Source organism: Loxodonta africana, chromosome 26, assembly GCF_030014295.1.
Source record: "Loxodonta africana isolate mLoxAfr1 chromosome 26, mLoxAfr1.hap2, whole genome shotgun sequence".
Classification (NCBI taxonomy): domain Eukaryota; kingdom Metazoa; phylum Chordata; class Mammalia; order Proboscidea; family Elephantidae; genus Loxodonta; species Loxodonta africana.
The window spans coordinates 37,098,816-37,126,592 of record NC_087367.1 but is presented as its reverse complement, the minus strand read 5'-3'; the positions used below and the strand labels follow the sequence as shown (position 1 = coordinate 37,126,592).

The window sequence follows — 27,777 nt, the reverse complement described above, 5'->3', positions numbered from 1 at the left end:
GTAGAGATTTCTATAGAAAATGGTATTTGGGGGTGTTTTCACTTTTCATTACAAACAAAGCTGCAAGAACATTCATTGTGTTGTTAATAGTTCACTTCAGGGCTCTGGGCCTACTCACAATCTCTTTGAATTCTGCAGTCAAAATACCACCCCCCACAGTCCCAGTCTCAAAGAACTCTTTTCTTTGGCTGGCTCTGGAGGCCGGTTATGTATCTGTTAATCAAATATTTATTGAGTGCCTACTATATGCTCATTTTTACTATATGCTAGGCATTGTTCCCACCCTGGGATACAAGCAATAGAACAAGCAGTAGAGAAGGCAATAAAACACACTGTACATGGACATAGGATAGGCAAACAGGCCTGTGAGCACCTCTTAGGGGTACCTTTGCTTGCTCGGTTGGTGATGGTGTAGGTGGCAATGTGGAAGCTGGTATGTGGAAGGAAGAGTGGATGCTATCTAGACAGACCTGAAAGTGTGTGAGGTAGGGGCCACTGTTACAAGCAGGGAGAACAACAAAGAGAACTTAGTGCATGTTAAGAAGTGAAAAGAGTCCTGTTCACAGGAGTAGCACTATAGGAGCTTAAAATATGTGTGTATGTGAATATATGTGGGGGGGGGATTGAAAATGGGAGTGGGTGGGATGAGAGATTGAGACACGGCCATAAAGGGTTCTGTGAGGCATTGTTGAGGATTTTGCACTTTATTTTAAAAAAGGCAATGGGAAGCACCTGTTGGGTTCTGAGCAGAGAGTAGTGTTTACATTTTAAAAGCATGTTACTGTTGGTTCAGTGGAGAATGGGCCTAATGGGGCAAGGCTGGAGACAAGGAGAGCAGGTAAGTGGCTGTTGCAGAAATCCAGGTTCTGATGGTGCTTTCAAGTAGGGCAGTGGGGGCGAGAGTAGGGAGAAGTAACAGGTAAAAATCCCTCCACTTCTCTCCATTGGCACTACCAGCACCAACCCAAGTTCTATCCATACCTTGTAGCTTCACCCCCTTCTACCTCCACTTCCTCCAGTGAACGTGTCCCCAAGACTGGACCAGGTACTCTCAAGCACCAGAACTTCTTACATAGCACTAACCACACTGGTAATTTAAAGAATTGTCCATAAAATTATATATTTATGGCCTGCCTTTGTCCCCAGACTGAAAGCTCCATGGGGACAGAAATGATGTCAAATTGTTTAAAATTCTGAGTGTTCAGTGTTTGGCAAGGACCCAAGTGGTCAATGCCTGTGGGAGGCAGTATCACTAACTGGGAGAGTGTCTGGATATGGGAGGGAAGAGTCAAAGCTGACACCAGATTTCTGACATGGGCAACAGGATACAAGGAAGATGGTTCACTGAGATGGAGAATATAGGGCAAGGAGCAAGTTTAGGGGCAAATTTGGTTTAGTACTTGGTGGGATGGAGGAGCCTGGGAGACATCCAGGTAGAGATATCCAGGTAGCACTTGGTTGGAAGGGATTGAGCTCAGCGGAAAGGGCTAGATTAGAGACAGAGATATGAGTGTCAACACCATAGACATGGTGGTCAACACCAAGGAGAATGTGTAGTAGGAAAAGAAGAGGGCTTATGACAAGCCCTCAGGGAAGACCAAAATGCAAGGTGGGAAGAGGAAATTAAACCTGCAAATGGGAACAAGCTACAGGCGCCTGACAGGACAGAAGCCAAGACTGCAGGGTTAGGGAAGTCTGGGTATCAGAGGCAGGCCTGAGGAGTGGGGTGGGGATAGAGTCCACAGAGTCAGATGCTGAGAGATAGCATAACAGCATGATGGTAAAAGGTCCAAGGGAGGGTGAACCAGGGAACTGGGTGGAGCTGTCTCAGAGGATTGTGGAGCAAGGCCTCATATGGTTGTCAGGAGAAGAGTGAGGACCAGGGGGAGCTGGAGACAGGAAATGCAGGCAACTGTGTCATGAAGCTTGGCTCTGAGGGGCCAGAAAGGCACAGGGGTGCAGGTGATGGTCATCCTTTGGAGTGAAGAAGGATTCTGTAGTTTGTTCTCTTTCCTTCTTCTCTTTCTTCCTTATTATTTTGTTTTTAAAGATGTAAGATACTTGAATAAGTTTAAATGCTGAGGGGAGAGATGCAGCAGAGAAGAGAGAAGAGATCAGGGAAAGAAGAGTCACCTGAAAGGCAAAGTTCCCCAGAGGAGTGGGTCCCATACTTGTCACACATTAGAATCACCTGAGGGTCTTTAGAAATTGTACAACACAGGCCACACCCCAGACCAAGTAAACCAACTCTCTGGAGGTAGGGACACAGGCATTATATATTTTTTTGAAGTTCCCCGGATAATTCCAATGTGCTGACAAGTTTGGGAACCACCCCCTAGAAACTTGCTTTTCAAATTATGGTCGTCAGCACTGTATCACCTGGGAGCTTGTAAGAAATGCAGACCTCCTGAATCAGAATCCACATTTTAACAGATCCCCAAGAGATCTGTGTACACATTAAAGTTTGAGAAGCTCTGCTCCAGGAGGCAGGAGGAGATGAAACCAGGTAGGGGGTATTCGATAAATGTTGATTTATGAATGAATGGAGGAATGCATGGTGGATCCAGTGTACTGGTAGAGGGCTGGCCTAACATAGCAGGAAGCATATCCTGTCCTTTGAGAGAAAAGAGGCAGAGAAGGTGGTACAGGTGCAGTGAAGTTGATAGTTTGGTTTGTTTTAGGAAGTTGATTTTCTCTATTTCATCTGTAAAGCAGCCGGTGGGTCAATTGCTGAGAGTGAAGGGAGATGGGGAGGATTTCGGGAGAGTAGAGGAGGTTTAAGTGGAGGTTGAGGCAGAACGCTGGCTAGGTAAGGGGCAGGACCAGTGGGCAGTCTGTGGCATCACCAAAACCGATGGCCATGGACTGAGTTTTCCCAGTGCTGCTCATCAGCCTGTGCACAGGGGAGGATAAGGTCAGGTTTATCCAGGGTTGAGAAAACTTTGCCAGGGGAATACTGATAGATGGACAATGGGGCCAAAGAGATAAGGACAAGATCTTTTAAGCACTCTCTTTAACCCTTTCAGAACTGACAGTATATACAGCTACCACTTACTTTTTGTACCTTTGGGGTTCATTGGGAAGGTGCTGCCCCACTGACAGTATGTGCTGCCAGCAGGCAGGGCTCTATATAACAGTTTGAAATGGAAAAATCAGGCATGTACCATGAATTACTGTTTTTACAGGGTATTGTATAAGGTGGCACAGAATCATTGAATTTTTTGGTAGGAAAAACATAAATTTCAAAGATATTTAGTACCTCTGAAATCTGGGGGTAGAATTTGTGTTCACAAGGGGTACACATATGTACCTCTGGACCCAAGGGTATGATTTGTGGCATGAGGCATAAAACAAAAACCATATTACCTACCAAAAATTCAGACACACTCAATGATTCATTGTGCCTTGCATTAACTGAAAACACATAGTATCAACAAAAAATTAACAGGAGAAGGAAGGAGGTGAAGAAAGGATGGGTGGCCAATGGACTGCAAGCTCTGATGAGGTATGAGATTGAATGCCTTGGGAGGTTTTGAGTGAGAGAAGGGGAGGGTTAGGATGAATTCATAATTTCAGAGGTGGAAATCATCCTGCTGGTTCAGAGCTAATCTTCCAAGGTAGTGATGGGCCTAACCAATGAAGTTTTGACTTGCAAAAAACCTATCTGCTCAACAGCCTTCATGTGATTTGTATGTGACTAGTCATTGGTTACCACCAAAGAAATGCAACAAGACAACATCAATGAAGTTGCCATTTTTCTTTTCTCAAATCAGCTCTGGGTTGTGGAATGCAATGTCATATTATTTCAGAACCAGATATGTATGTTTTTTTGTTTTGTTTGAAACTTCTGGTTTACTCCCATGTCTCAGATTTTTTTTACTATTGTAAAAAGTATGTATACATATATATATAAAACACAAGTTTGCCAATTTAACATTTTTCATGTGAACAATTTAGTGACATCAATTACATTAATCATGTTGTGCAACCATCACCAATATCCATTACCAAAATTTCCAACACAGATAGGCATGGTTTTGAGTCTCCGTCCCTCTCTTAACAGTGTGTGATCTAGGGCAAATTTCTTAGCTTGGTTAAGCCTGAGTCTTCTCATCTGGAAAGCAGGGATCATTAACCCAGTTCTCAGCATTTTGGGAGGATTAATGAGATAACTTATGTAATGGTATCGAGTGTTAATAAACATTCCTTCTCTTTCCTTTTCTATCCACAGGAGGCTGGAGCATTGCTGGAGGGGACATATGTATGCATCCTATCCTGAAGAAGAAGGAAAATTTAGGCCTGGGTGTCTGAGAACAAGGAAGAAGGCCTCAGGAATACTGACCTGGTCGGGACCTAGGTGTTTAGTCCAGCATTCTGCCTTTCTGAAAGAATTTAACTCCACATATGTTGCTGGATAATAATTCCATGGGAACTGTCTAAAACTCTGTGGTCCCAGGATGGAGCAGAAGCTCTAAGGATGGGAAAGAAGACTAGCCATTCCCCTGGGCCCTGGTGGAGCTCAGAGGCTCAGGAAGACCTGTTAAGTAGAAAGGATCTCCTTAGCAGACAAGCCTATCACCCATTTGCCATGGGTCCCATGGGTTTTTCCTGACTCTGCACTCGTCAACCTGAAGAATACTTACTTCCCAAAGGGCCTCTCCAGGGCAAAAGGCCGTGCAGCATAATAGTATTGTTTGTATTCATCCATCCATACTTCAGCTGTCCGCTTGGTGTTCCTAGGGAGACAAGAGTCAGGAAGGGGCAGAGAGGACCTGTGACATATTCTGTTAAAAATATACACATGTGCCAAGTGGGCAGCATCACCTAGGCATTCACCCTGTGGAACCACCATGATACACTAACATTATTTTCCCAGGCCCTGAACCCAGCCAAGCCACACATAATGTCCAAAGGTGGCTTCTATCCCAAGGCACAGGGCTTAGTATAATAAACTCTTCCCCAAAAGGTATTGGCCAGATGAATCACACCAGAAACAGAACTTCTATGGCTCTCATAAAAACAGGGAGAAAAAGGCCAGGAGAACCTAGAGCATCCCTTTGTTGCCAGCAACCAAGAATGAAAAGGTAGGGGCTGTGTTGAGTATCTCGCCCCTGGTCTCCCACCGGGTCGTGTTCCCAGATGCTCCCCCTTTACACAGGGGCAATGTTGAGGTCACAGCTTCTCCAAGGGTAAAGTCAACCACACATCAGGTCTTCCTGGAGGCCATGAAATTAGCAGTCCTCCTTGGTGCAGGTGTAAAGGATTAAGTAATCAAGCCATCTCTTTCAGATACTCTGTCAGCAGGCTTTAGTTTTTCTTAAATCAGATATTTATTCTGAGTCAGGCCCCGAAGATCACAGAAAAAGAGACAGAGAGAGATGGACACTGAGGATGCCATCATTCAGCACTCAGAGATGCAGCAGCACCAGGAAGAGCCCCAGAGTAGAGAGGAAAGATATTGGAAACAATCATGCCCAGAGCAGTGTAGGAACACGTGACATCTGCCAAGGCCCATAGAAGTGAATTGGGGTCTAACTAGAAAGGGCTTACTCCTCCTTTAGATTTCTGGTTCTGTTTTGGAGCAGAGGCATTTGACAGAGGAGTGTGGTAAGCCCTTCAGAGCTGCTGGACTTGGACTGGAGTTCTGCATACCCAGTCCAGTTCTTGGTGCATCAAAGGTAGTTAACAGTGCCTTTTTGACCCCTTCCATTGGCCTAACCATCCATTGGTCTAACCACCTGCAAATTGGAATCTTAAGAGATATCTGTGCCACATTCTTCCAACAAATGAATTACCCCCCCAGGAGCATACACAGAAGGAGCCCTGGTGGGGCAGTGGTTAAAGTGATCCAAAAGATCAGTGGTTTGAAACCACCAGTGGCTCCATGGGAGAAAAACGTGGCAGTCTGCTTTTGTAGAGATTTACAGCCTTGGAAACCATATGGGGTCACTACGAGTCAGAATCGACTTGCGGGCAGTGGGTAGGGGCATACACAGGGGCGGATTAATCAATAAGCAAGGTACAAAAGGGCTTTGATGGGGTGAAAAACAGGTGAAATTTTACACTACAGATTAGCAAGTAAGCACGAGTCAGCAGGTGTATACCTTGCTTATTGAGTATTCTGTATCTCATGCAGGATGCCCATTGGCCAGGATCCAGTCTCTACAACAATGATCTGAGTCTGGCCGCTCCCAGGTGGCCATGTGGCTTCCGCACAGCCAAATCACTTTCCTACACCAGCTGTCCCCAGGTTCTCTTTCCTCCCTTAAAAATTCTAGAGCTCAGGCAGCCCTGCCGTTTTTTCCTCCCCTGCCCCTTGGTCTGCTGATTTTCTCATTGCCTTTCCCTTGCTTGTCATGTTTTTGTGAAAGGTGTTGCTAATTTTTCCACCACTCAAACTCATGCCTCGAGACTTCTATGTCAGGGTGTGACCCATACCCATTCGTACGTGTGAAAACTGAGGAAGGATGAACACAGGAGAGAAAATGACATCTCAAAAAAAGAAAAATGCAAAAAGAGTTGCTTTCGCCTTGTGATGGTTAATGTTATGTGTCAACTTGGCTGTACTATGATTATCAGTGGTTTGGCAGACAATGGACTGGTTGCTCTTCCCTAACGTAATCATTTTCTACGATGTGATCTGACAAGGTCAGGCAATCAACTGAAAGGGGAGTTTCCTTGGGGTTGTGGCCTGTCACCTGATCTGCAGATCTTAGATTCACAAGCCCCTGCAATCTCCTGAGCCAGCAGAAGTCTCCAGCCTGCTACCTGACCTACAGTTTTGGGGCTTGCCAGCCCCCACAATTGCATGAGCCATTTCGTTGAAGTAAATCAATCTCTCTCTCTCTCTCTCTATATATAAACACACATATACATGTCACCAGTTTTACTCCTCTAGAGAACCCAGACTAAGACACTCCCCTTTCCCCTTACGGACCAAGTGACAGAAAAAGGAAGAGGAATATGTGGCAGAGTGAAGGTGTCACATGATTACAGACAAGAGGACTAGGAAAGAAGCTAAAAGGAAAGATTAAAAAAAAGAAAAAAAAAACAGAAAAAGGGACATACACGAGTTATTTTTAAAGGAGAGGAAAAAGATTGTAAAAGAAGAAATGGAGGAAAGAAGAAGTCATATGAAGGAAAGGAGGGAGCAGGAACAGGCAAGTGGGCACTGTCGTGTGGTTGAGTTCTGGTATTTCCCTAGGAAAGGAACCCAGGATCCCAACATCTGCCTGCCTGGATCCTTTCTGCATATCGACCAGTCCCTGGAGGGGCCTGTAAATTGTATGCATTGTGCTTCCTTGGTCCTACATAATCCCAAGGACCTTTCCCCTAGTCACACAGCCTGAAGGTGGGAGCAGCGGAACTTCTAGAACTTATGGGCAAAAACAGCTGCCCCTATCCCCGTCTAAGCAACCACAAATACCCAGAGCCTGAGCAGTGGTACGGTAGTGCAGACCAGTGAGTTGAAGTCCCTGAGGCCATATGTGAGGCCTTGTCAGGTGTCGGTGGAGTCAATGGATGAAAATATTCTGTGGTTCCTCCATTCTTAATGCTTGGTGTGGTGGGCTGACCTCCCAGTCAGGCTGTCCCAGCGAGCGCAATGTGCTACTCCTGCCCACCCAGAACACTCAAGCAGCCTCACAGATCACCAGGGACAGCTGCAACCCATCACCCAAAACCTCTTGACCATGGCTGCTTGTGTCACTGGACACTTACTTTATATAAGTGTTGGTGTTTCCATCCGGGAAAATATATGGGTGCTTCTTCCTGAAGACATGACCGACTCTGCTGCAGGGGATGATCTCTAGGCTGCCACCACACATCCACACTCTGAAGGACATTTCTGCAAAAGAGTTACACCCCTCCTCTTACCACTCTACCTCCACTAGAGTAGACGGGGCATAAGACACAGGAAGGCAGACAGACCAGGGAATCCGTCTAAAGATGCCCTGAGGGCCTGCAGCTCCTAGACTATGGCGTGGTGGTTAAGAATGGGCTCTGCAGCCAAACAGTTGTTCCACTGGCTGGGCAGCCTCAGTTTTCCCATCCATAAATGGGGCGATAATCATAATGCCTCAGAGGGTGATATAAGCTGATACAGAAACAGTGTCTGACACAGAAAGGTCCCTGTTCACTCTCGAGGAAGAACATGCTAGCCCCTGAAACAGAGTGACCAGGATGGTGGGAGACTCACTGAGATGTTTTAGCCTAGAAAATGGACTTGTGAGCAACTTGAGAGTTGCTCTTGAAAACGTGGAAGCTCACTGTGTGGAAGAGGGATTAGACTTACTCCATACGACCCCAAAGAGTTAGAACCAGGGTAGAGGAGACAGATTTCATTTGAAAATATGGAAGAATTTTCTAATAGTCGGGGCCCAAATGGAAGTGACTGTCAAGAAAAGTAGAGCATTTCCCACTGAAGATAGGCTAGATAACTACATGGCCAAGACCCAATAGAGAGGACTAAACCCTAGAAGGCACTTGAAAAAGGGGTCCACAGCTCCTTCCAACACTGAGACTGCAATTCTATGATTCTGTGAGAGCCATCTGAAACACAGCCCAGGAGGCAGGTGTCTGAGCAGAAAGTGAAAGCTGAGAGCAGCTGTAGAAAATGCCTGAAGCCTCAGAGCTGTCTTTGGAGTACTCCCTGTGGGACTTTTGCACATATACCCATTTCTTCCTGGCTGCTGCTACTGCAGGAAGCTCAGAGAGGTGGGTAGGGAGCAGTCAGCAGAGGCAGCTGTGACCAGGCTGTTAGGAGGGACTGATTCTCCCTCATAGCCCTCAGAAGAAATCAACATGGCTGATACCCTGATCTCAGATTCTCAGGCTCCAGAACTGTGAGACAATACATTTCTTTCATTTAAAGCCACTCTGTGATATTTTGTTACAGCTGCCCTAGGAAACTAATACAGTCACTGAGCAAACAAGTGAGCTCGTCAACTACCCAATATCTACATCTCCATATGGTGGTGAGCTCATTTAGGGATTCAAGGATTTGGACAGTGGAATTATATTAGTACATTTGTGAATCTGAATCTCAGTATGTCTTTCTTGACATATTAAGGTCTACTGAGCTTCAATCAACTCCTCACTGGGGACTCTAAGTGGGCTCTTCTCCAGTTCCCAAAAAGGAAAATCTAGTCCCTCAAAATTAGAGATTAAGTCCTTGCTTGCTAGCTATAACCTGAAAACTTTACGTTAGCTTTCTTCTAACAATATGCATATGTTTGAGCTATGGTCTCTTCCTTTCCATGTATTGAAATGAGACATATGGCCCTCCTCATTTGCAAAACGAATCCCTCCAACCCATGCCTCAACTCCATCTTCCACTCCCTTCCTCCACAACCTGTTTCTTTCCCTGTGTTTCCTTTGCCCAGCATTTTACTTCTTTCTGAGTCTAGTGACAGAGTCATGCACGGTTCCCCCACCTTGGAAAGTACTGTCACTTGACTCTGGTCTTTCTCAGCCTTCCTTCTGGTCTCCTGGCATTCGTCTCCTACTTCACCTCAAGGCTTGTCTTTATCTTCCTGACTCTGCTTTCTTCGGAGTCCTCATTCAATGCCAAGTTTCTCTTGATCCTGAGGATTTGCTTCCATCTCACCAGCCCCAACTCTACTCCAGGGCTCCAGCATGGCTGCTGGATGCTTCCACCAAGGTGCTCTGGTCACCATCAAACACAAAATGCCTTTTCCCCATCTCAGTATCTTCCCACAGCCTGCTGCACCCTGTCCCCTCTCCTCCACCTCTAAAGCCATTTTCCTTCCACCTCCTTATTTTCCTGTTTCGGTGGATTCAGCCTAAAAATCCAGAGTATCTCTGTAGTGGATTGAATTACGTCTCCCAAAAAATGTTTGTATCAGTTTGGCTGGGCCACGATTCCCAGTATTGTGTGATTTTCCTATATATTGTAAATCCTGCCTCTATGATGTTAATGAGGGAGGATGGGTGGCAGTTGTGTCAGTAAGACAGGACTCAGTCTACAGGATTGGATTGTGTCTTGAGGCAATCTCTTGAGATATAAAAGAGAGAAGTGAGCAGAGAGACAGGGGGACCTCACGCCACCAAGAAAGCAGTGCCGGGAGCAGAGTGTGCGTCCTTTGGACCTGGGGTCTCTGCTTGGAGATGCTTCTACTCTGGGGGGAAGACTGATGAGAAGGCCAACAGAGAGAGAAAGCCTTCTCCTGGAGCTGATGTCCTGAATTTGGACTTTTAGCCTACTTTACTGTGAAGAAATAAATTTCTTTTTGTTAAAGCCATCCACCTGTATTTCTGTTATAGCAGCACTAGATGACTAAGACAATCTCACTTTAGCAAACATTTGCAATGGAATAAAATGACTCTTTCATTTACTGCTGGGCCCAGCTTTGTTAGGCTCTCTCTCAGGTGGTAGCTCATTAGTCTTCCTAATAACCTTTCTCAGTTGTTATTAATGTCCTAGTTTTACAATGCAGAAGCAGCTCTGATAGGGTAAATGACAGCTCATAGCTTGAATTGAAGCATATCTTCCCAATTCCAAAGCTCTCACTCTTGCTCTGATGCCACCCTGCCTCAGTACTGAACATCTATGTTGGGCAATACACCTCTGGAAACAAAGATATGACTTCAAGGCACTCACAAACTAGCATGGGAGACAAATATATAACTATCTCATTTCTGGTGGCAGTGACAGAATTCTTGCCTTCCACATGGGAGACTCGGGTTCAATTCTCAGTTAATGCACTTCATATGCAGCCACTCACCTGTCTGTCAGTGGAGGCTTGTGTGTTACTATGATGCTGACCAGGTTTCAGTGGATCTTCCAGACTAAGATGGATTACGAAGAAAGGCCTGGGGATCTACTTACAACAACCAGCCAGTGAAAATCCTATGGATCACAACGATCCAATTCCATTGTGCATGGGATTGCCATGAGTAGGGGACTGACTTGATGGCAGCTGGCAACAGCAACATCACATTTCTTTGTACAACATCAACTCACTTTTCCAGTCCTGGAAAATGTCTGTCTTATTTCTCCTTCAGGTCAGCTGATGTGGCGGAGAGGAACCTGCAGCCTTAGATGGGTTCAGAGTTTCTCTACTCTGATGACCAGATTTTCAAATCTCAAATTACTGAGAATTACTGAGACATGGACTACTGTGCTGCTTATAGAGTCAAGAGTTAGTCTGGGTGATGCAGTTTGGGTGCATAGTTAGAGCTTGTTGTTAGGTGCTGTCGAGTCGATTTCCACTCATAGAGACCCTATGTGACAGAGTAGAACTGTCCCATAGGGCTTTCTGAGCTGTACTCTTTATGGAAGCAGATTGCCAGGTCTTTCTCCCATGGAGCTACTGGGTAGGTTCGAACCACCAGCCTTTTGGTTAGCAGCTGAGCATAGTTTGGAATATTGGAATATTTACTGGAATATTTAAAACCTAGGATATATGTAGTTGCCCTACACTTATCTATACTATTGACTATAGGATGATATGTGTATTGTCCCAAGACTGGAAACCAGACCTAATGATTTGTAGATATCTGCTAAACATTTGGAAAAGTGTAGACATACTAACGGCCCGCTAAAATTGCTGGGGATGGGTATGTGAGGCAGTGGGCTTTCCAGGTCTAGCTTGGAGCCTCTGTTCTTACAGTCTCCTGCTCCCACACAGTCATCTGTTAAGTGAGAGGAGGAGGGATCAAAAAGACTTTGTGTAAGGAGTATGTAGGGGGTTCTCACTGAATCAGTGCTCTCATAATCTCCTTTTGATAAATGTCATACAGAACAAAATCAGCTTTGAATTCCTAGCTAGGAGATGTGTAATTATTCCATCCTCATTGGGGCACTATCTTCTTACTTTTTTTAAGCTTCAGATTAATATTTGAGAGCAAATTGTCCTCCCCACCCTCCATTTCCATCTCTGCCCTTCTTATCTCCTCAACATATTAGTAGTTTCTACCAGCCCTCATAGGCCCCCTAAACCTATACTATAAACATCTATTTGTCGAGCCTATGAATGGTGAACGGTAATTCAGGGGAAAGGGGACAGCTCTCTCTCCATGAATCAAACCACAGCTGGCCATATGCCCCCACCCACCCAGGCCCAGACTCTACTTTCATTTTATAGCCTGGTTTCTAAACAAGGGCAAAGAGAACCATTAGACATGGGCCCCACTTAATGTGATGGGACCTGTTATGAATGGCGCCTCTTATCGTATACACACATATATCGTATACACATATATATATCGAATACACAGTAGCATTATCTATTCTACCTTTGGCCAGATTTAAACCTATTGAGGTCAAAGGAATCAAGAGAACAGTTGTGGGCAGAAAAAGACAGACATTCACCTGGCTATCCTCATCCATAAGTCCACACATATATATGTGGCAATAGGGACCGTATTTCAGAAATCTTTAAATTCCAAGGCTATTGGGCCAGGAACCTCTACTATTATTTTTTAAAAGAGTAGAGATGATCTTTTTTGTTGTTGTTGTAAGCTGCTGTAGAGTTGAACCCCAGTTCCTGGTGACACCACGCACAATGATATCAGACAGTGTGACCAGTAGGGTTTTGATTGGCTGACTTTTTGGAAGTAGATTGCCAGGCCAAATTAAAAAAATAAAAAATAAATAAAACCCATTGCCATCAAGTTGATTCTGACTCATAGTGACCCTATAGAATAGAGAACTGCCCCATAGGGTTTCTAAGGATATAATCTTTATGGAAGCAGGCTGCCACATCCTTCTCCTGTGGAGTGGCTGGTGGGTTCGAACTGCCAACCTTTCAGTTATTAGCAGCCGAATGCTTAAACTTTGCCACCCAGGTTCCTTTGTTGTTGTTGTAAGCTGCCATAGATTTGACCCCCAACTCATGGTGACCACATGTACAATGGGATCAGACTGTGTGATCCACAGGTTTTCATTAGCTGATTTTTGGAAGTAGATTGCCAGGCTATCTTACTGGCCCATAAAATAGAACCTTGAATCTGTGAGCAAAACTGCAATTCACACACATCTGGGACAATCAAGACTGAATCCAGAGCCCTGAGTTCTGAAGTTGTGTTAATCACAGGCATGCCATGGTCACGAGTTGTCATATGACGGCAAATGACAAGACCACATTCTTTATCGTCCCATATCCCCATGAAAAATGAGCAAGAAGGGTCCTCTCTTATGGAACTCAATTAGACTTGGGAACTTCAGGAGTAGCAGGAAAGGCTGACCCCAGGGGATCTCCCTTGGACATGGGGCATTAGCAAAAAAACCCAGAAAGGCATACATCAGAGGACTGCTTTAGCTTTACTCTCCATCTGGGGAGAAAGATAACTTATCAGAGTTGGATGCTTTTCTCAGATGAGGCCATTTCCCTAATTTTGAGTCACCAAGCATGGAAGGGGTGAGGCCTAAAGAGAAAGTACGGGGTATGAGGAATAACCTATCTCAGCAGGTCAGATACAATCTTTCAGCAAATGCTGTTCACATGTAGCCTGAAGGGGAAAGGAGCCAAACCTGGTGGAGCAGAGGCACTATGTGCTATCCAATGTCATCTTCACAACAGCACTGTGATGAATTACCACACAAATCTAGTGGCTTAAAAATAACACAGATTTTTTAGCTCACAGTTTCTGTAGTCAGAAGTCTGGGTAGGTTTGGCTGGGTCCTCTGCTTAGGGCTATCACATTCTTTTCTGGAGCCTCTGGGGGAAGAATCTGCTTCCAAGCTCATTCAGGTGACTGGGAGAAGTTAGCTCCGTGCTGTCGCAAGGCTGAGTTCTCTTATCCTGGCTGGCTGGTGGCCAGAGCCTGTGAACAACTTGCACACTTCCCCCTACATCTTTAAAACAGCAATGGTATGCTGAGTCTGTCCTATACTTCAATCTTTCTGACTTCTCTCTCTGCCACCTCTCTCTGCCTCCTGGTGGAGAAAGTTCCCTGCTTTTAAGGGCCCATGTAATTAGATTGGGCCCATCTAGACACTCCAGGATACTCTACCTGTTCTAAGGTCACTCATTAATAACCTTAATGACACATGCAAACTGCCTTTTGACAGGTAAGATAACATACAGGGTCTAGGGATTAGGATGTAGACATCTTTGGGGAACAATTCTGCCTATCACAGGGATCATGGTTTCCAGTTTAAAGACTTAGAAACAAGCTCAGTGAGGTGAAGTAACTTTTCCCAGGGTACACAGATAGTCGGTGATGACTACAGGATTCAGACATGGGCCTATTCCATAGCCCATGTTCTTTCTATAATATACACATGCACACACATATGGCAAGCCTGACATAGCTTGATGTCTCTGATTACATTCTAGGGAAGGTGGGTTGGTGGTGGCTTCTCTCTGGATCCCACCCCATTTCTCTATTCTCAGCACTGTCCTTTGTGAATGATGTACCTCTGGGCTGGGTTTTGGAAATCCCCCATTATAAATTCAGGAAACCTATATTCTCCCTTTGTATATGTTCCAATACCTTGTTTAATGGAAATATGCCCCCCACCCCCACCCCCACATTTACACACACATACACACACACACACACACGTAGTTTCCACTGGGCGACAGATTCCTTTTTTCTCTAATGATCAAAACCTAAAAAGTGAAGTGCAGCTTCAAGTGGTAGATATATCACACGTATCTGTGCTGTGTAAATTGGAATCAAAGCATCAATTTTTTAAAAAATAATTTTTATTGTGCTTTAAGTGAAAGTTTACAAATCAAGTTAGTCTCTCACACAAAAACCCATATATACCTTGCTACACACCCCCAATTACTCTCCCCCTAATGACACAACCCGCTCTCTCCCTCCACTCTCTCTTTTCGTGTCCATTTCGCCAGCTTCTAACCCCCTCCACCCTCTCATCTCCCCTCCAGGCAGGAGATGCCAACATAGTCTCAAGTGTCCACCTGATCCAAGAAGCTCACTCCTCACCAGCATCCCTCTCCAACCCATTGTCCAGTCCAATCCATGTCTGAAGGGTTGGCTTCGGGAATGGATCCTGTTCTGGTCCAACAGAAGGTCTGGGGGCCACGATGACCACGGTCCTTCTAGTCTCAGTCAGACCATCAAGTCTGGTCTTATAAGAATTTGGGGTCTGCATCCCACTGCTTTCTAATCCCTCAGGGGCTCTCTGTTGTGTTCCCTGTCAGGGCAGTCATTGGTTGTAGCCAGGCACCATCTAGTTCTTCTGGTCTCAGGATGATGTAGTATCTGGTACATGTGGCCCTTTCTGTCTCTTGGGCTCCTAATCGCCTTGTGTCCTTGGTGTTCTTCATTCTCCTTTGATCCAGGGGGGTTGAGACCAATTGATGGATCTTAGATGGCTGCTTGCTAGCATTTAAGACCCCAGACGCCACTCTTCAAAGTGGGATGCAGAATGTTTTCTTAATAGATTTTATTATGCCAATTGACTTAGATGTCCCCTGAAACCATGGTCCCCAGACCCCTGCCCCTGGTATCCTGGCCTTAGAAGCATTCAGTTTACTCAGGAAACTTCTTTGCTTTTGGTTTAGTCCAACTGCGCTGACCTCCCCTGTATTGTGTGCTCTTTCCCTTCACCTAAACTAGTTCTTATCTACTATCTAATTAGTGAATGCCCCTCTGCCACTCTCTCTCCCTCCCCTGTCTCGTAACCACGAAAGAATGTTTTCTTCTCAGTTTAAACTATTTCTCGAGTTCTTATAATAGTGGTCTTATACAATATTTGTCCTTTTGCAACTGACTAATTTCACTCAGCATAATGCCTTCCAGGTTCCTCCATGTTATGAAATGTTTCACAGATTCATCACTGTTCTTTATCCATGTGTAGTATTCCATCGTGTGAATATACCATAATTTATTTATCCATTCATCTGTTGATGGGTGCCTTGGTTGCTTCCATTTTTTGCTATTGTAAACAGTGCTGCAATAAACATGGGCGTGCATATATCTGTTCGTGTAAAGGCTCTTATTTCTCTAGGATATATTCCAAGCAGTGGGATTGCTGGATCATATGGTAGTTCTATTTCTAGCTTTTTAAGGAAGCACTAAATTGACTTCCAAAGTGGTTGTACCATTTGACTTTCCCATGAGCAGTGTATAAATGTTCCAATCTCTCCACAGCCTCTCCAACATTTATTATTTTGTGTTTTTTGGATTAATGCCAGCCTTGTTGGAGTGAGATGAAATCTCATTGTAGTTTTGATCTGCGTTTCTTTAACGGGTATTGATCGTGAGCATTTCCTCATATATCTGTTAGCTACCTGAATGTCTTCTTTAGTGAAGTGTCCATTCATATCTTTTGCCCATTTTTCAATTGGGGTTATTTGTCTTTTTGCAGTTGAGTTTTTGCAGTATTATGTAGATTCTAGAGATCAGGCACTGATCAGAAATGTCATAGCTAAAAACTTTTTCCCAGTCTGTAGGTAGTCTTTTTACTCTTTTGGTGAAGTCTTTGGATGAGCATAGATGTTTGATTTTTAGAAGCACCCAGTTATCTAGTTTTTCTTCTACAGTCTTCATAACGTTTTGTATACTGTTTATGCCATGTATTAGGGCTCCTACCATTGTCCCTATTTTTTCTTCCATGATCTTTATCATTTTAGATTTTATATTTAGGTCTTTGATCCATTTTGAGTCAGTTTTTGTGCATGGAGTGAGGTATGTGTCTTGTTTCATTTTTTTGCAGATGGATATCCAGTTATGCCAGCACCATTTGTTAAAAAGACTGTCTTTTCCCCCATTTAACTGTTTTGGGGCCTTTGTCAAATATCAACTGCTCATATGTGGATGGATTTATGTCTGGATTCTCAATTCTGTACCATTGGTCCATGTACCTGTTGTCGTACCAGCACCAGGCTGTTTTGACTACTGTGGCGGTATGATAGGTTCTAAAATCAGGTAGAGTAAGGTCTCCCACTTTGTTCTTCTTTTTCAGTAATGCCTTATTTATCTGGGGCCTCTTTTCCTTCCACATGAAATTGGTGATTTGTTTCTCCATCTCATTAAAGAATGTCCTTGGGATTTGGATCGGAATTGTATTAAATGTATAGATCACTTTTGGTAGAATAGACATTTTTATAATGTTAAGTTTTCCTATCCATGAGCAAGGTATGTTCTTCCACTTATGTAAGTCTCTTTTGGTTTCTTGCAGAAGTGTAGTGTAGTTTTCTTTGTATAAGTCTTTTACATCTCTGGTAAGATTTATTCCTAAGTGTTTTATCTTCTTGGGGGCTATTGTAAATGGCATTGATTTGGTGATTTCCTCTTCGATGTTCTTTTTGTTGGTGTAGAGGAATCCAACTGATTTTTGTATGTTTATCTTGTATCCTGATGCTCTGCTGAACTCTGCTATTAGTTTCAGTAGTTTTCTGGAGGATTCCTTAGGGTTTTCTGCGTATAAGATCATGTCATGTGGAAATAGACATACTTTTACTTCTTCCTTGCCAATCTGGATGCCCTTTATTTCTTTATCTACCCTAATTTCTCTGGCTAGGACTTCCAGCACAATGTTGAATAAGAGTGGTGATAAAGGGCATCCTTGTCTGGTTCTCAATCTCAATGGGACTGTTTTCAGGCTCTCTCCATTTAGGGTGATGTTAGCTTTGTATAAATGCCCTTTATTATGTTGAGGAATTTTCCTTCTATTCCTATTTGGCTGAGAGTTTTTATCATGAATGGGTGTTGAATTTTGTCAAATGCCTTTTCTGCATCAATTGATAAAATCATGTGATTCTTGTCTTTTGTTTTATTTATATGGTGGATTACCTTGTTTTTCTAATGTTGAACCATCCCTGCATACCTGGTATGAATCTCACTTGGTCATGGTAAATTATTTGTTTGATATGTTGCTGAATTCTATTGGCTAGAATTTTGTTGAGGATTTTTACATCTACATTCATGAGGGATATAGGTCTATAATTTTCTTTTTTTGTGGTGTCTTTACCTGGTTTTGGTATCAGGGTTATGGTGGTTTCATAGAATGAGTTTGGTAGTATTCCGCTCTTTTCTATGCTCTGAAATACCTTTAGTAGTAGTGGTGTTAACTCTTCTCTGAAAGTTTGGTGGAACTCTGCAGTGAAGCCGTCAGGGCCAGGGCTTTTTTTTTGTTGGGAGTTTTTTGATTACCTTTTCAGTCTCTTCTTTTGTTATGGGTCTCTTTAGTTGTTCTACCTCTGTTTGTGTTAGTTTAGGTAGGTAGTGTGTTTCTAGGAATTCACCCATTTCTTCTAGGTTTTCAAATTTGTTTGAGTATAGTTTTTCATAGTAATCTGATATGATTCTTTTAAAATCAGTTGGGTCTGTTGTAATATCACCCATCTCACTTCTTATTTGGGTTATTTGCTTCATCTCCTGTTTTTCTTTTGTCAGTTTGGCCAGTGGTTTATCAATTTTGTTGATTTTTTTCAAAAAACCAGCTTTTGGTCTTGTTAATTCTTTCAATTGTTTTTCTGTTTTCTATTTCATTTAGTTCAGCTCTAATTTTTATTATTTGTTTTCTTCTGGTGCCTGTGGGTTTCTTTTGTTGCTCTCTTTCTATTTGTTCAAGTTTTAGGGGTAATTATTTGATTTTGGCCCTTTCTTCTTCTTGGATGTGTGCATTTATTGATATAAATTGGCCCCTGAGCACTGCTTTAGTTGTGTCCCAACGGTTCTGATAGGAAGTGTTTTCATTCTCATTGGATTCTCTGAATTTCTTTATTCCATTCTTAATGTCTTCTATAATCCAGTGTTTTTTTGAACAGGGTATTGTTCAGTTTCCAAGAGTTTGATTTCTTTTCCCTGCTCTTCCTGTATTGATTTCCACTTTTATGGCCTTATGGTCAGAGAAGATCAAAACTTTAAATTTTAATGCAAATCAACTTCTGAAGAAAAAAAAAGGCCTAAACGCTACAGTGTTCTAAAGCCTGATCAAATGCTGAACTACAAATGTAATTATCAAAAATATTCAGCTAATCTTAGAAATACTTTGTGGGAATGATGGCACCAGGGACAGGGCCTTTGGTTTCAAACCAGTGTATGGTGAGGTGGGCTGAGGCATGGCATGGCTCTCACGTGGCCATGGCACTCAATCCATCCAGGGTTGCCTTTGACAGATGGAAAGCAAAACGGGGCCAGGTAGGTGATACAGGCAATTGAGCTCGGTCATGGGCGCCCTGGACACAGCCTTTTCCAATAACTCATGGACTTTTGTGCTGTGAAATAAAGTCCACACAACATACACAGATAGGTCCAGAACACACAGAAATCCCAGTTTTTAGATAGGAAACACCTCTATCTGCTGTTACTACCGTTCTTCTTATGGGCTATGCAATTCAGTGGGACCTCTTTTGAAAGGAGCATCACACATTGTATATATGCTGCACTTCATACCCTCAATCCCCTTCCCATTCAGGCTGTCACTTTTTGAGTACTTATTTAGTGAACAGTTATTTTGTTCCAGGCCTCAGAAACAAGAAGCTGGATGAAGTATTCTTGCCTTTGAGGAGCTCCCAGGTTTAGTGACAGGCAGGGCAGCAGGCAAGATGAATAAATAGGCAAATACATACAAGGGCTGCATGCTAAGATGGAGGAGAGAAACCATCCCACTGCTGAGGGGCATATACTGAGGGAGGGGTCAGAAGAGGGAGGGCAGGGAAGATGTCCTAGTCCTAGAGGAGGTGTACTTAGGGATGAGTTCCACTGCAGAACCAGACTTTGGTAGAAGGTAAAAGCAAAGGCTAAGTCATTTACAGGGCCAGGCAAATTCTGGGAACTGCAGGAGGTTCCATCAGTAAGTCTGAACTGAAGGCTGGAGGGGAGGAGCAGGCAGAAAAGGCTGGGGAGGTAAGGAAGGGCTAGGAGAGTGTGCACCTCATCCTTAGGACAAGAGGAAGCCACTGGTAGATTACAGACCTGGGAGTGATGGAGCATTTCAGCAGGAGTGTGGGAGGATGGATTTAACGGGAGTAGAATAGAGGTAGAGAGACCATTTAGGAGAGTATCAGTTGGGAAGGAGAAAAGATGATGGCTGTGAGCAATGCTGAGGAGAGCAGATCTTCAGGGCTCAGTGACTTGGGAATGGGGTGGCCCCTTATGCTACACTGTAGAACTGGGTTTCCTTCATTGTGACATGCAGCTTCCTCCTCTACTTAGCACCATCTTCCTTTTGCAGCTGATGCATTACTCACAAACCCCATGCTACTCCTGATCATCACCCTATTCCACAGGGACTATCCTCGCCTGAGGATCTGCCACTGTCACATGATGCATCCGCTGCTGGGAAAGCACTTAATTTTCTGGCATATAAAATGTTAATATATATATCTCCAGAAATGGCTTTCAAAGTGCTGGTAGGGGGCTGTAACATAATGGAACATTGGGGTGGGATAAGACAAAGTGTTTCCTGTGATAGCTGTCTAAAGTGCTTCTTTTTGTGGTTTAAAAATTTTTGTGATGAATTATAAAATGTCTCTCCTATACCTCCTCCCCAGCACCCCTCCCAAATTCTCTGTTTGAATCAACACTTGTTAAAGACAACCAACGTGGAAGCAGATGAGATGAGATTGCCACTTGATTTGATCAGATGTGTGTCAACATTGCCATATAAGAAGGTACTGGTAGGTTGGACAAGCGTGTGCCATCATTAAAAATAATGCACTGCTTGGATTCAAATGTAACTGCCACACAGAAGGCTCATCCTCATTTTGTACTGATCAGTAGGACAGACCAAGCCCTGGCAGACAGAAGTTGGAGGGTAACAGGTTTCGACTTGTACGAATTTTCTAACAATTCAACAAAAACTTCTCAACAATAGGATGTACTAAACTGTGAATTAGTGAACACATCATCCTAAGTATTATTCAAGCTGAGACTGGATGACTGCTGTCTATTAAAAATCCTGCAGAGAGAATTCATTTGGTGGCTAGAAGGAAAGCCTTGAACACATCCTTAAGGATTGTAAGAGGAACAGTGATTGTAGGGACATATGATTGACTCACGGGGGCAATGGAGGTTCAGTGGTAGAAGTCTCACCTTCGACGCAGGAGACCTGGGTTTGATTCCTAGCTAATGCACCTCAGGCACAGTCACCACCCATCTGTCAGAGGAGGCTTGTGTGTTGCTATGATGCTGAACAGGTTCCAGCAGAGCTTCCAGACTAAGACGGACTAGGAAGGAAGGCCTGGTACACTACTTCCAAAAATCAGCTGATGAACACCCTATGGATCACAATGGTGTGAGCTGGAACCTATCATGGGGATGGTGCAGGACCAGGCAGCATTTTGTTCTGTTGTGCATGGGGTTGGCATGAGCCATGGGCTAACTCAACGGCCACTAACAACAATGATTGGCTCTGCCCAGTAAGAGAGAAATTCCTGCCCTATTGAGAACTCCATGAGTCTACATGGCTTCAAGTTCTCCTGGGCCGGTGCAGGCAGACCTGGCCTCAACCACCCCTCCTTCAACTCCTATCAAGTTCCAGAAGGCCTCCATGGACTGGGTGAATAGGAGCTGGCATTTTGTGTTTTGTTTGCTGAGCTTCCAATCTGGCCCACATACTGCAGGAGAGCAACTTCTCTGATGGATTTCTTTACACTGCCCTGTTTGAAAGAACAGATGCTGTGGGTCCGGCTGGAAGCCATAAATTTCCAGGAAATGTCTCTTCATGACTGAGAAAGAAAACCATAAAACACTTAGGGAGGGGGGAGGAGGGATGGGAAAACAGTGGCAGTGGACAGCAGACAGGATTACTGCTAAATGCCAGGAGGAGCTTCATGGATCATTCTTTTGGCCTACACCATGCTCCCAGAGCCAGCACTAGAAATGCTACCCAGTGTGGACAGATGGGACGTGGGCACCCAGGGATTCTTCTTCTTCCTCCACTGTGATTCATTTGTTCAGCAAATGAGGGCCTCCAAGGTGGCAGGAGCTGTTTTAAATACTGGAGACAGAGCTGTGAACAAAATCGACAAAAATCCCTGCCCTTATGGAGCTTGTTTTCTAGTGATCTAGCTCTCACCTACTGGAAGAAAGAAAACGAGACTGACATTTATAGGGCATCGCTAGGATTTTTACACACTTACCTCAATGGATTTTCACACCACCAAGAAGTAGGATTATTATTATCTCCATGTCACATTTTCAATACATGAGAAAAATGAAGGTCCCTCAGTGTCACTGGCTAGATAGAATGAGTCTTTCTGACTATACTCCTTTTTCTGTAGCTGCAAACTTCAGCCCTAAACCACTGTGGCCAGGCCTGACCATTTGCTTGTACTGCTTTTGATCCCATAATCCAGCCCCTCTACCCTCACCCTTCCTCACTCACTAAAAGATAAGGTCAAGATATCCCAAAGGTTTCTGTGGCAATTAACCAAGATCCTCCTCATTAGCAGTGCTAAGTGTTATCTTCTTGAATACTGCACCAGTGGATGTTAATGTTGTCACGATAGTTCCTGTTCCTCATTCTCTCTGACCAGTCTCCTTCCAACACCAAATTCCCAAGTTCAGGGCCCCAGTTCAAGCCTGCCTTGGGCCCTTTGGACCTGGTGTTCTTCCTGGTCTTCATATCTCAGTTTTCCCCTAACAGGTTGCTCAGAAACCACCCTACCAATAACCACTCTGACCATCCCCTGGAGGAATGGACTTACCCTCTCCCTGGCCCTCATCCCAATGACATATGCCTGTCAGCTTGGTGCTAGGTCTAAGGACATAGGGACCCACAGCTCAGGGCCCTTGGGCTGAGGGCAGAGTAAGGTCCAGGGTCATATGGGATAGTATATGCTCAGATGTTGTCTTAGTTGTCTAGTGCTGCTATAACAGAAATACCACAAGTGGATGGCTTTAACAAACAGAAATTTATTTTCTCACAGTTTGGGAGGCTAGAGGTCTGAATTCAGAGAGCTGGTACTACAGAAAAGCTTTCTTTCTCTGTCGGCTCTGGAGGAAGGTCGTCTCTTCAGCTTCTGCTTCCTGGTTCCTTGGAGATCTCCATGTAACTTGGCATCAATCGTCCCTTGGGTTTAGGAGGTTCTCAGTGGAGGAACCCTGGATGCACTATGCTCCTGGCTCTTCTTCCTTGGTGATAGTGAGGTCCCTCCTTCTCTGCTTGCTTCTTTATCCTTTTATCTCTTGTAAGATAAATGGTGTGACTCAAGCAAGGGTGTTACTTGAGTTAAGGGTGTGAATTGAGTAAAGGTGTTACTTGAGTAAGGGTATGACTTGAGTCATATCTCTTGTGAGGCTGTGACTCAAGATACACCCTACACTGATCCTGTCTCATTAACATGTAGACGTTAGGATTTATAACACATTACATAATGGAGGATAATTCCATCATATCACAAAATGGAGGACAACCACACAATACAGGCATACCTTGTTTTATTGCACTTTACATAATTGCACTTCACAGATACTGCATTTTTAACAAATTGAAGGTTTGTGGCAACCCTGTGTTGAACAAGTCTATCGGCGCCATTTTTCCAGCACCATGTGCACACTTTGTGTCTCTGTGTCAAATTTGGTAATTCTCACAATATTTCAAACTTTTCCATTATTTTTATATCTGTTATGGTGATCTGTGATCAGTGATCTTTGATGTTACCTTTGTAATTGTTTTGGAGTGCCACAAACTGCTCCCATATAAGAAAGTGAATTTAATCAATGAATGTTGTGTGTGTTCTGACGGTTCTACCAATCACCCATTCCCCTGTCTCTCTCCCTCTCCTCAGGCCTCCCTCCACCCTGAGACTCAATGATATTGAAATTAGGCCAACTAATAACCCTACATTGGCCTCCAAGTGTTCAAGTGAAAGGAAGAGTCACACATCTCTCACTTTAAATCAAAAACTGGAAATGATTAAGCTTGGTGAGGAAGGCATGTAAAAAGCTGAGACAGGCTGAAAATTAGGCCTCTTGTGTCAAACAGTTGTGAATGCAAAAGAAAAGTTCTTGAAGGAAATTAAAAGTGCTACTCCAGTGAACACACAAATGATAAGAAAATGAAGCAGGCTTATTGCTGATATAGAGAGTTTTAGTGTTCTGGATAGAAGATCAAACAAGCTGCAACATTCCCTTAAGCCAAAGCCTAATCCAGAGCAAAGTCCTAACTCCCTTCAATTCAGTGAAGGCTGAGAGAGGTGAGAAAACTGCAGAGGAAAAGTATGAATCTAGTAAAGGTTGATTCATGAGGTTTAAGGAAAGAAGCCATCTCCATAACATGAAAGTACAAGGTGAAACAGCAAGTGCTGATGTAAAAGCTAACAGCAAGTTATCCAGAAGATCTAGCTAAGATAATTGAAGAAGGTGGCTATGCTAAACAACAGATTTTCAGTGTAGATGAAACAGTTTTATTGGAAAAAGATGCCGTCTAGGACTTTCATAGCTAAAGAGCAGAAGTCAAAGCCTCGCTTCAAAGCTTCAGAGGAAAGGCTGACACTCTTCTTAGGGGCTAATGCAGCTGGTGAAGCCAATGCCAATCCCTTATTCTGAAAATCCTAGGGCCCTTAAGAATTATACTAATTCTACTCTGCCTGTGCTCTATAAATGCCAGAGCAAAGGCTGGATGATAGCACACCTGTTTACAACATGCTTTACTGAATATTTTAAGCCCACTGTTGAGACCTTGAGCCCTGGTGGTACAGTGGTTAAGAGCTTGGCTGTTAACCAAAAGGTTGACAGTTTGAATCCACCAGCTGCTCCTTAGTAACCACATGGTGCAATTCTACTCTGTCCAGTAGGGTAGCTATGAGTTGGAATCAACTTGACAGCAATGGGCATGGTTGAGATCTACTGCTCAGAAGAAAAGATTCTGTTCAAAATATTATTGCTCATTGGGGATGCACCTGGTCATCCAAGAGCTTACAGAGATGTACAAAGAGATTAATGTTGTTTTCATGCCTGTCAACACACAACATCCATTTTGCAGTCCTTGGATCAAGGAATAATTTTGACTTTCAAGTCTTATTAATTAAGAAATACATTTTGTAAGGCTATATCTGCCACAGATAGTGATTCCTCTGATGGATCTGGGCAAAGTAAGCTGGAGACCTTAGAAAATCAATGGAAAGGATATACCATTCTAGATGCCATTAAGAACATTCATGATTCATGGAAGAAGATCAAAATATCAACAACAATGGGAGTTTGGAAGAAGTTGATTCCAACCCTCATGGATGATGTTGTGAGGTTCAAGAGTTCAGTGGAGGAAGTAACTGCAGATGTGGTGGAAATAGTAAGAGAACAAGAATTAGACGTGGAACCTGAAGATGTGACTGAATTGCTGCAACTTTATGATAAAACTTTAAGCATAAGGAGTTGTTTCTTATGGTTTCTTGAGATGGAATTTACTCCTGGTGAAGTTGCTGAAATAATAACAAAGGGTTTAGAAAAATACATAAACTTAGCTGATAAAGTAGCAATAGGGTATGAGAGGATTAACTCCAATTTTGAACGAAGTTCCACTGTGGATAAAATGCTAGAAAATTGCATCGCATGCTACAGAGAAATCTTTCATGAAAGGAGTCAATTGATGTGGCAAACTTCATTGTCGTCTTATTTTAAGAAATTGCCACAGCTACCCCAACCTTCAGCAACCACCACCCTGATCAGTCAGCAGCCATCAAACTCAAGGCAAGATCCTCACCAACAAAATGATAATGACTTGCTGAAGACTCAGATGATGGTTAGCAATTTTTAGCAATAAAATGTTTTTAAAGTAATGTATGTACATTGTTTCTTTAGATATAATGCTATTGCATATTTAATAGACTACAGTATAGGTTAAACATAACTTTTATATGCCCTGGGAAACCAAAAAAATTGTGTGACTCTTTTTACTGCCATATCTGCTTTATCACGGTGGTCTGAAACTGAACCTGCAATATCTCCGAGGTACTGGGAATCAAGGCCTAGCTAAGTTGGCACATATTTTGAGGGGATATGATTCAATCCATGACATTCCACCCGGTGGCTCCTAAAACTTATGTCCTTGCCACATGCAAAACACATTCACCCCATCACATCCCAAAAGTCTTAAATGGACTCCAAGTCCAAAATCTCGTTTTCTGAGTCATCTAAATCAAACATGGGTGAAACTTTAGGTTTATTCCATGCTGGGGCAAAATTCTTCATCTGTGAAATCTGGATTACAAGTTATCTGTCTCCAAAGTACAACGGTGGAATAGGCACAAGGTAGACATTTCTATTACAAATTAGAGAAATTGGAGAGAAAGAAGGGATAACAGACATGGAGCAAGTCCAAAACCCAGTAGAACAATTTACATCAGCTCTCAAGGCGTGAAAATAATCCTTTGTTCTCTGAGACCACCTGGGCAATGGCCCTGCCCTCTAGACTCTGGGTGTTGGCCATGCCCTCTGATTCTGGGTGGAGGCCCCTCGGCCCTGGGCTTCAGCTCTGCCTTCCAGGCCCTCTGGGATGGCAACTGTGCTCCCTTGGCTTTAGGTGGCCCCATTCTTCTGCCCCTTGGATATGACAGCCCACCCCTTCAGCCTTGGGTAGCGGTCCTGTACCCTTGGTACACCTTAACAGCAGCCCCACACTCCAGAATCAAGTTGGCAAAGATCCAAACCTTTGAAACCTAGGAGGCTGTGGCCCTGCCCTTTGAGGCCCAGAAAGCATGGCCCCATTCATTGGAACCTAGAAGATTCTGTTTCCCATGCTCCAACAGTTCTGCTGATCTCCAATCTGTTCCAGAGATAGTCCTTTTCTTTTGTCGGAGGACAACAGATGTAGCTCCTTTGGCCTGTTTCCTGGCTGCAGAATTCCAAAAGGCAGACAGCATTCTTTCCTTTGTTCTTTTTCTGTCCCCTTCAGTCTAAGCTGATGGGTTTTTTGCTGATAGTTGGTTAGATTCATTAGTGACAGGCTTAATCTCTTTAACAAAAGATTGTGTAGCCACATCTTTGGTGAACATTCTAGGACACGTGTCCGTAGTTCGTACAACAGAATTTTACAAATCTTTAAGTTCATTTTTAAGACATCTCTTTCCTCTCACATTTTACAATCAGCAGCAGGGAGAAATCACTTGGCCACTTTAAGATCTTGCTTAGAAATCTCATCAGCCAGATATCCAAGTTCATCACTTATAAGTTCTACCTTCCACCAAATATTTGAACATAATTCAGACAAGTTCTTTGCTACTGCATAAAAACGCATTGCCCTTCCTCCATTGTCCTATCACATGTTCATCATTTTATTTTAAAGCCTCACCAGAAGGACATTTAATGTTCACATTTCTAGCAAACATTCTGTTGCTGGCACCATATGTATTCTCTAAGATGATACAGACTTTCTCTATAGCTCTCCTCACTTCCTTCTGAACCCTCACCAGAATTGCCTTTGACGTCCATAATTCTACAAACAGTCTCTTCAAAATCATCTAGACTTTTACTATTAGGCACTTTACAATTCTTCCAGACTCTATCCGTTACCCAATTTCAAAACCACTTCCACATTTTAGAGCTGTTAGAGCTGCACTCCACTCTTCTGGTACCAAATTCTGTCTTAGTTATCTAGAGCTGCTATAACAATATACCACAAGTGGATGGCTTTAACAAACAGAAATTTATTTTCTCACAGTTTAGGAGGCTAGAAATCCGAATTCAGAGCTCCAGCTCTAGGGGAAGGCTTTTTTTTTCTCTGTTGGCTCTGGAGGAAGGTCCTTGTCTCTTCAGCTTCTGCTTCCTTGGAGATCTCCATGTGTCTTGGTATCAATCTTCCCCTGGGTCTAGGAGGTTCTCAGCACAGGGACCCTGGGTCCAAATGACACACTCTGCTCCAAACTCTTCTTCTTTGGTGATAGTGAGGTT

The 27,777-nt window shown here is 43.5% G+C and overlaps 1 protein-coding gene across 2 annotated transcripts in view; it reads right to left on the bottom strand.

The window, feature by feature from the left end:
• The window catches only part of GALNT14 (polypeptide N-acetylgalactosaminyltransferase 14), a 499,360-nt gene that overhangs the window by 23,050 nt on the left and 448,533 nt on the right, over positions 1-27,777 (bottom strand). For both annotated transcript variants that reach the window (XM_064277243.1, XM_064277244.1), the window contains exons 10-11: positions 7,720-7,846; positions 4,644-4,736 (exon numbers count right to left, since the gene is read on the bottom strand). In XM_064277243.1, the coding sequence (XP_064133313.1) occupies positions 4,644-4,736; positions 7,720-7,846 (220 nt within the window). The remainder of the gene's footprint in view (positions 1-4,643; positions 4,737-7,719; positions 7,847-27,777) is intronic.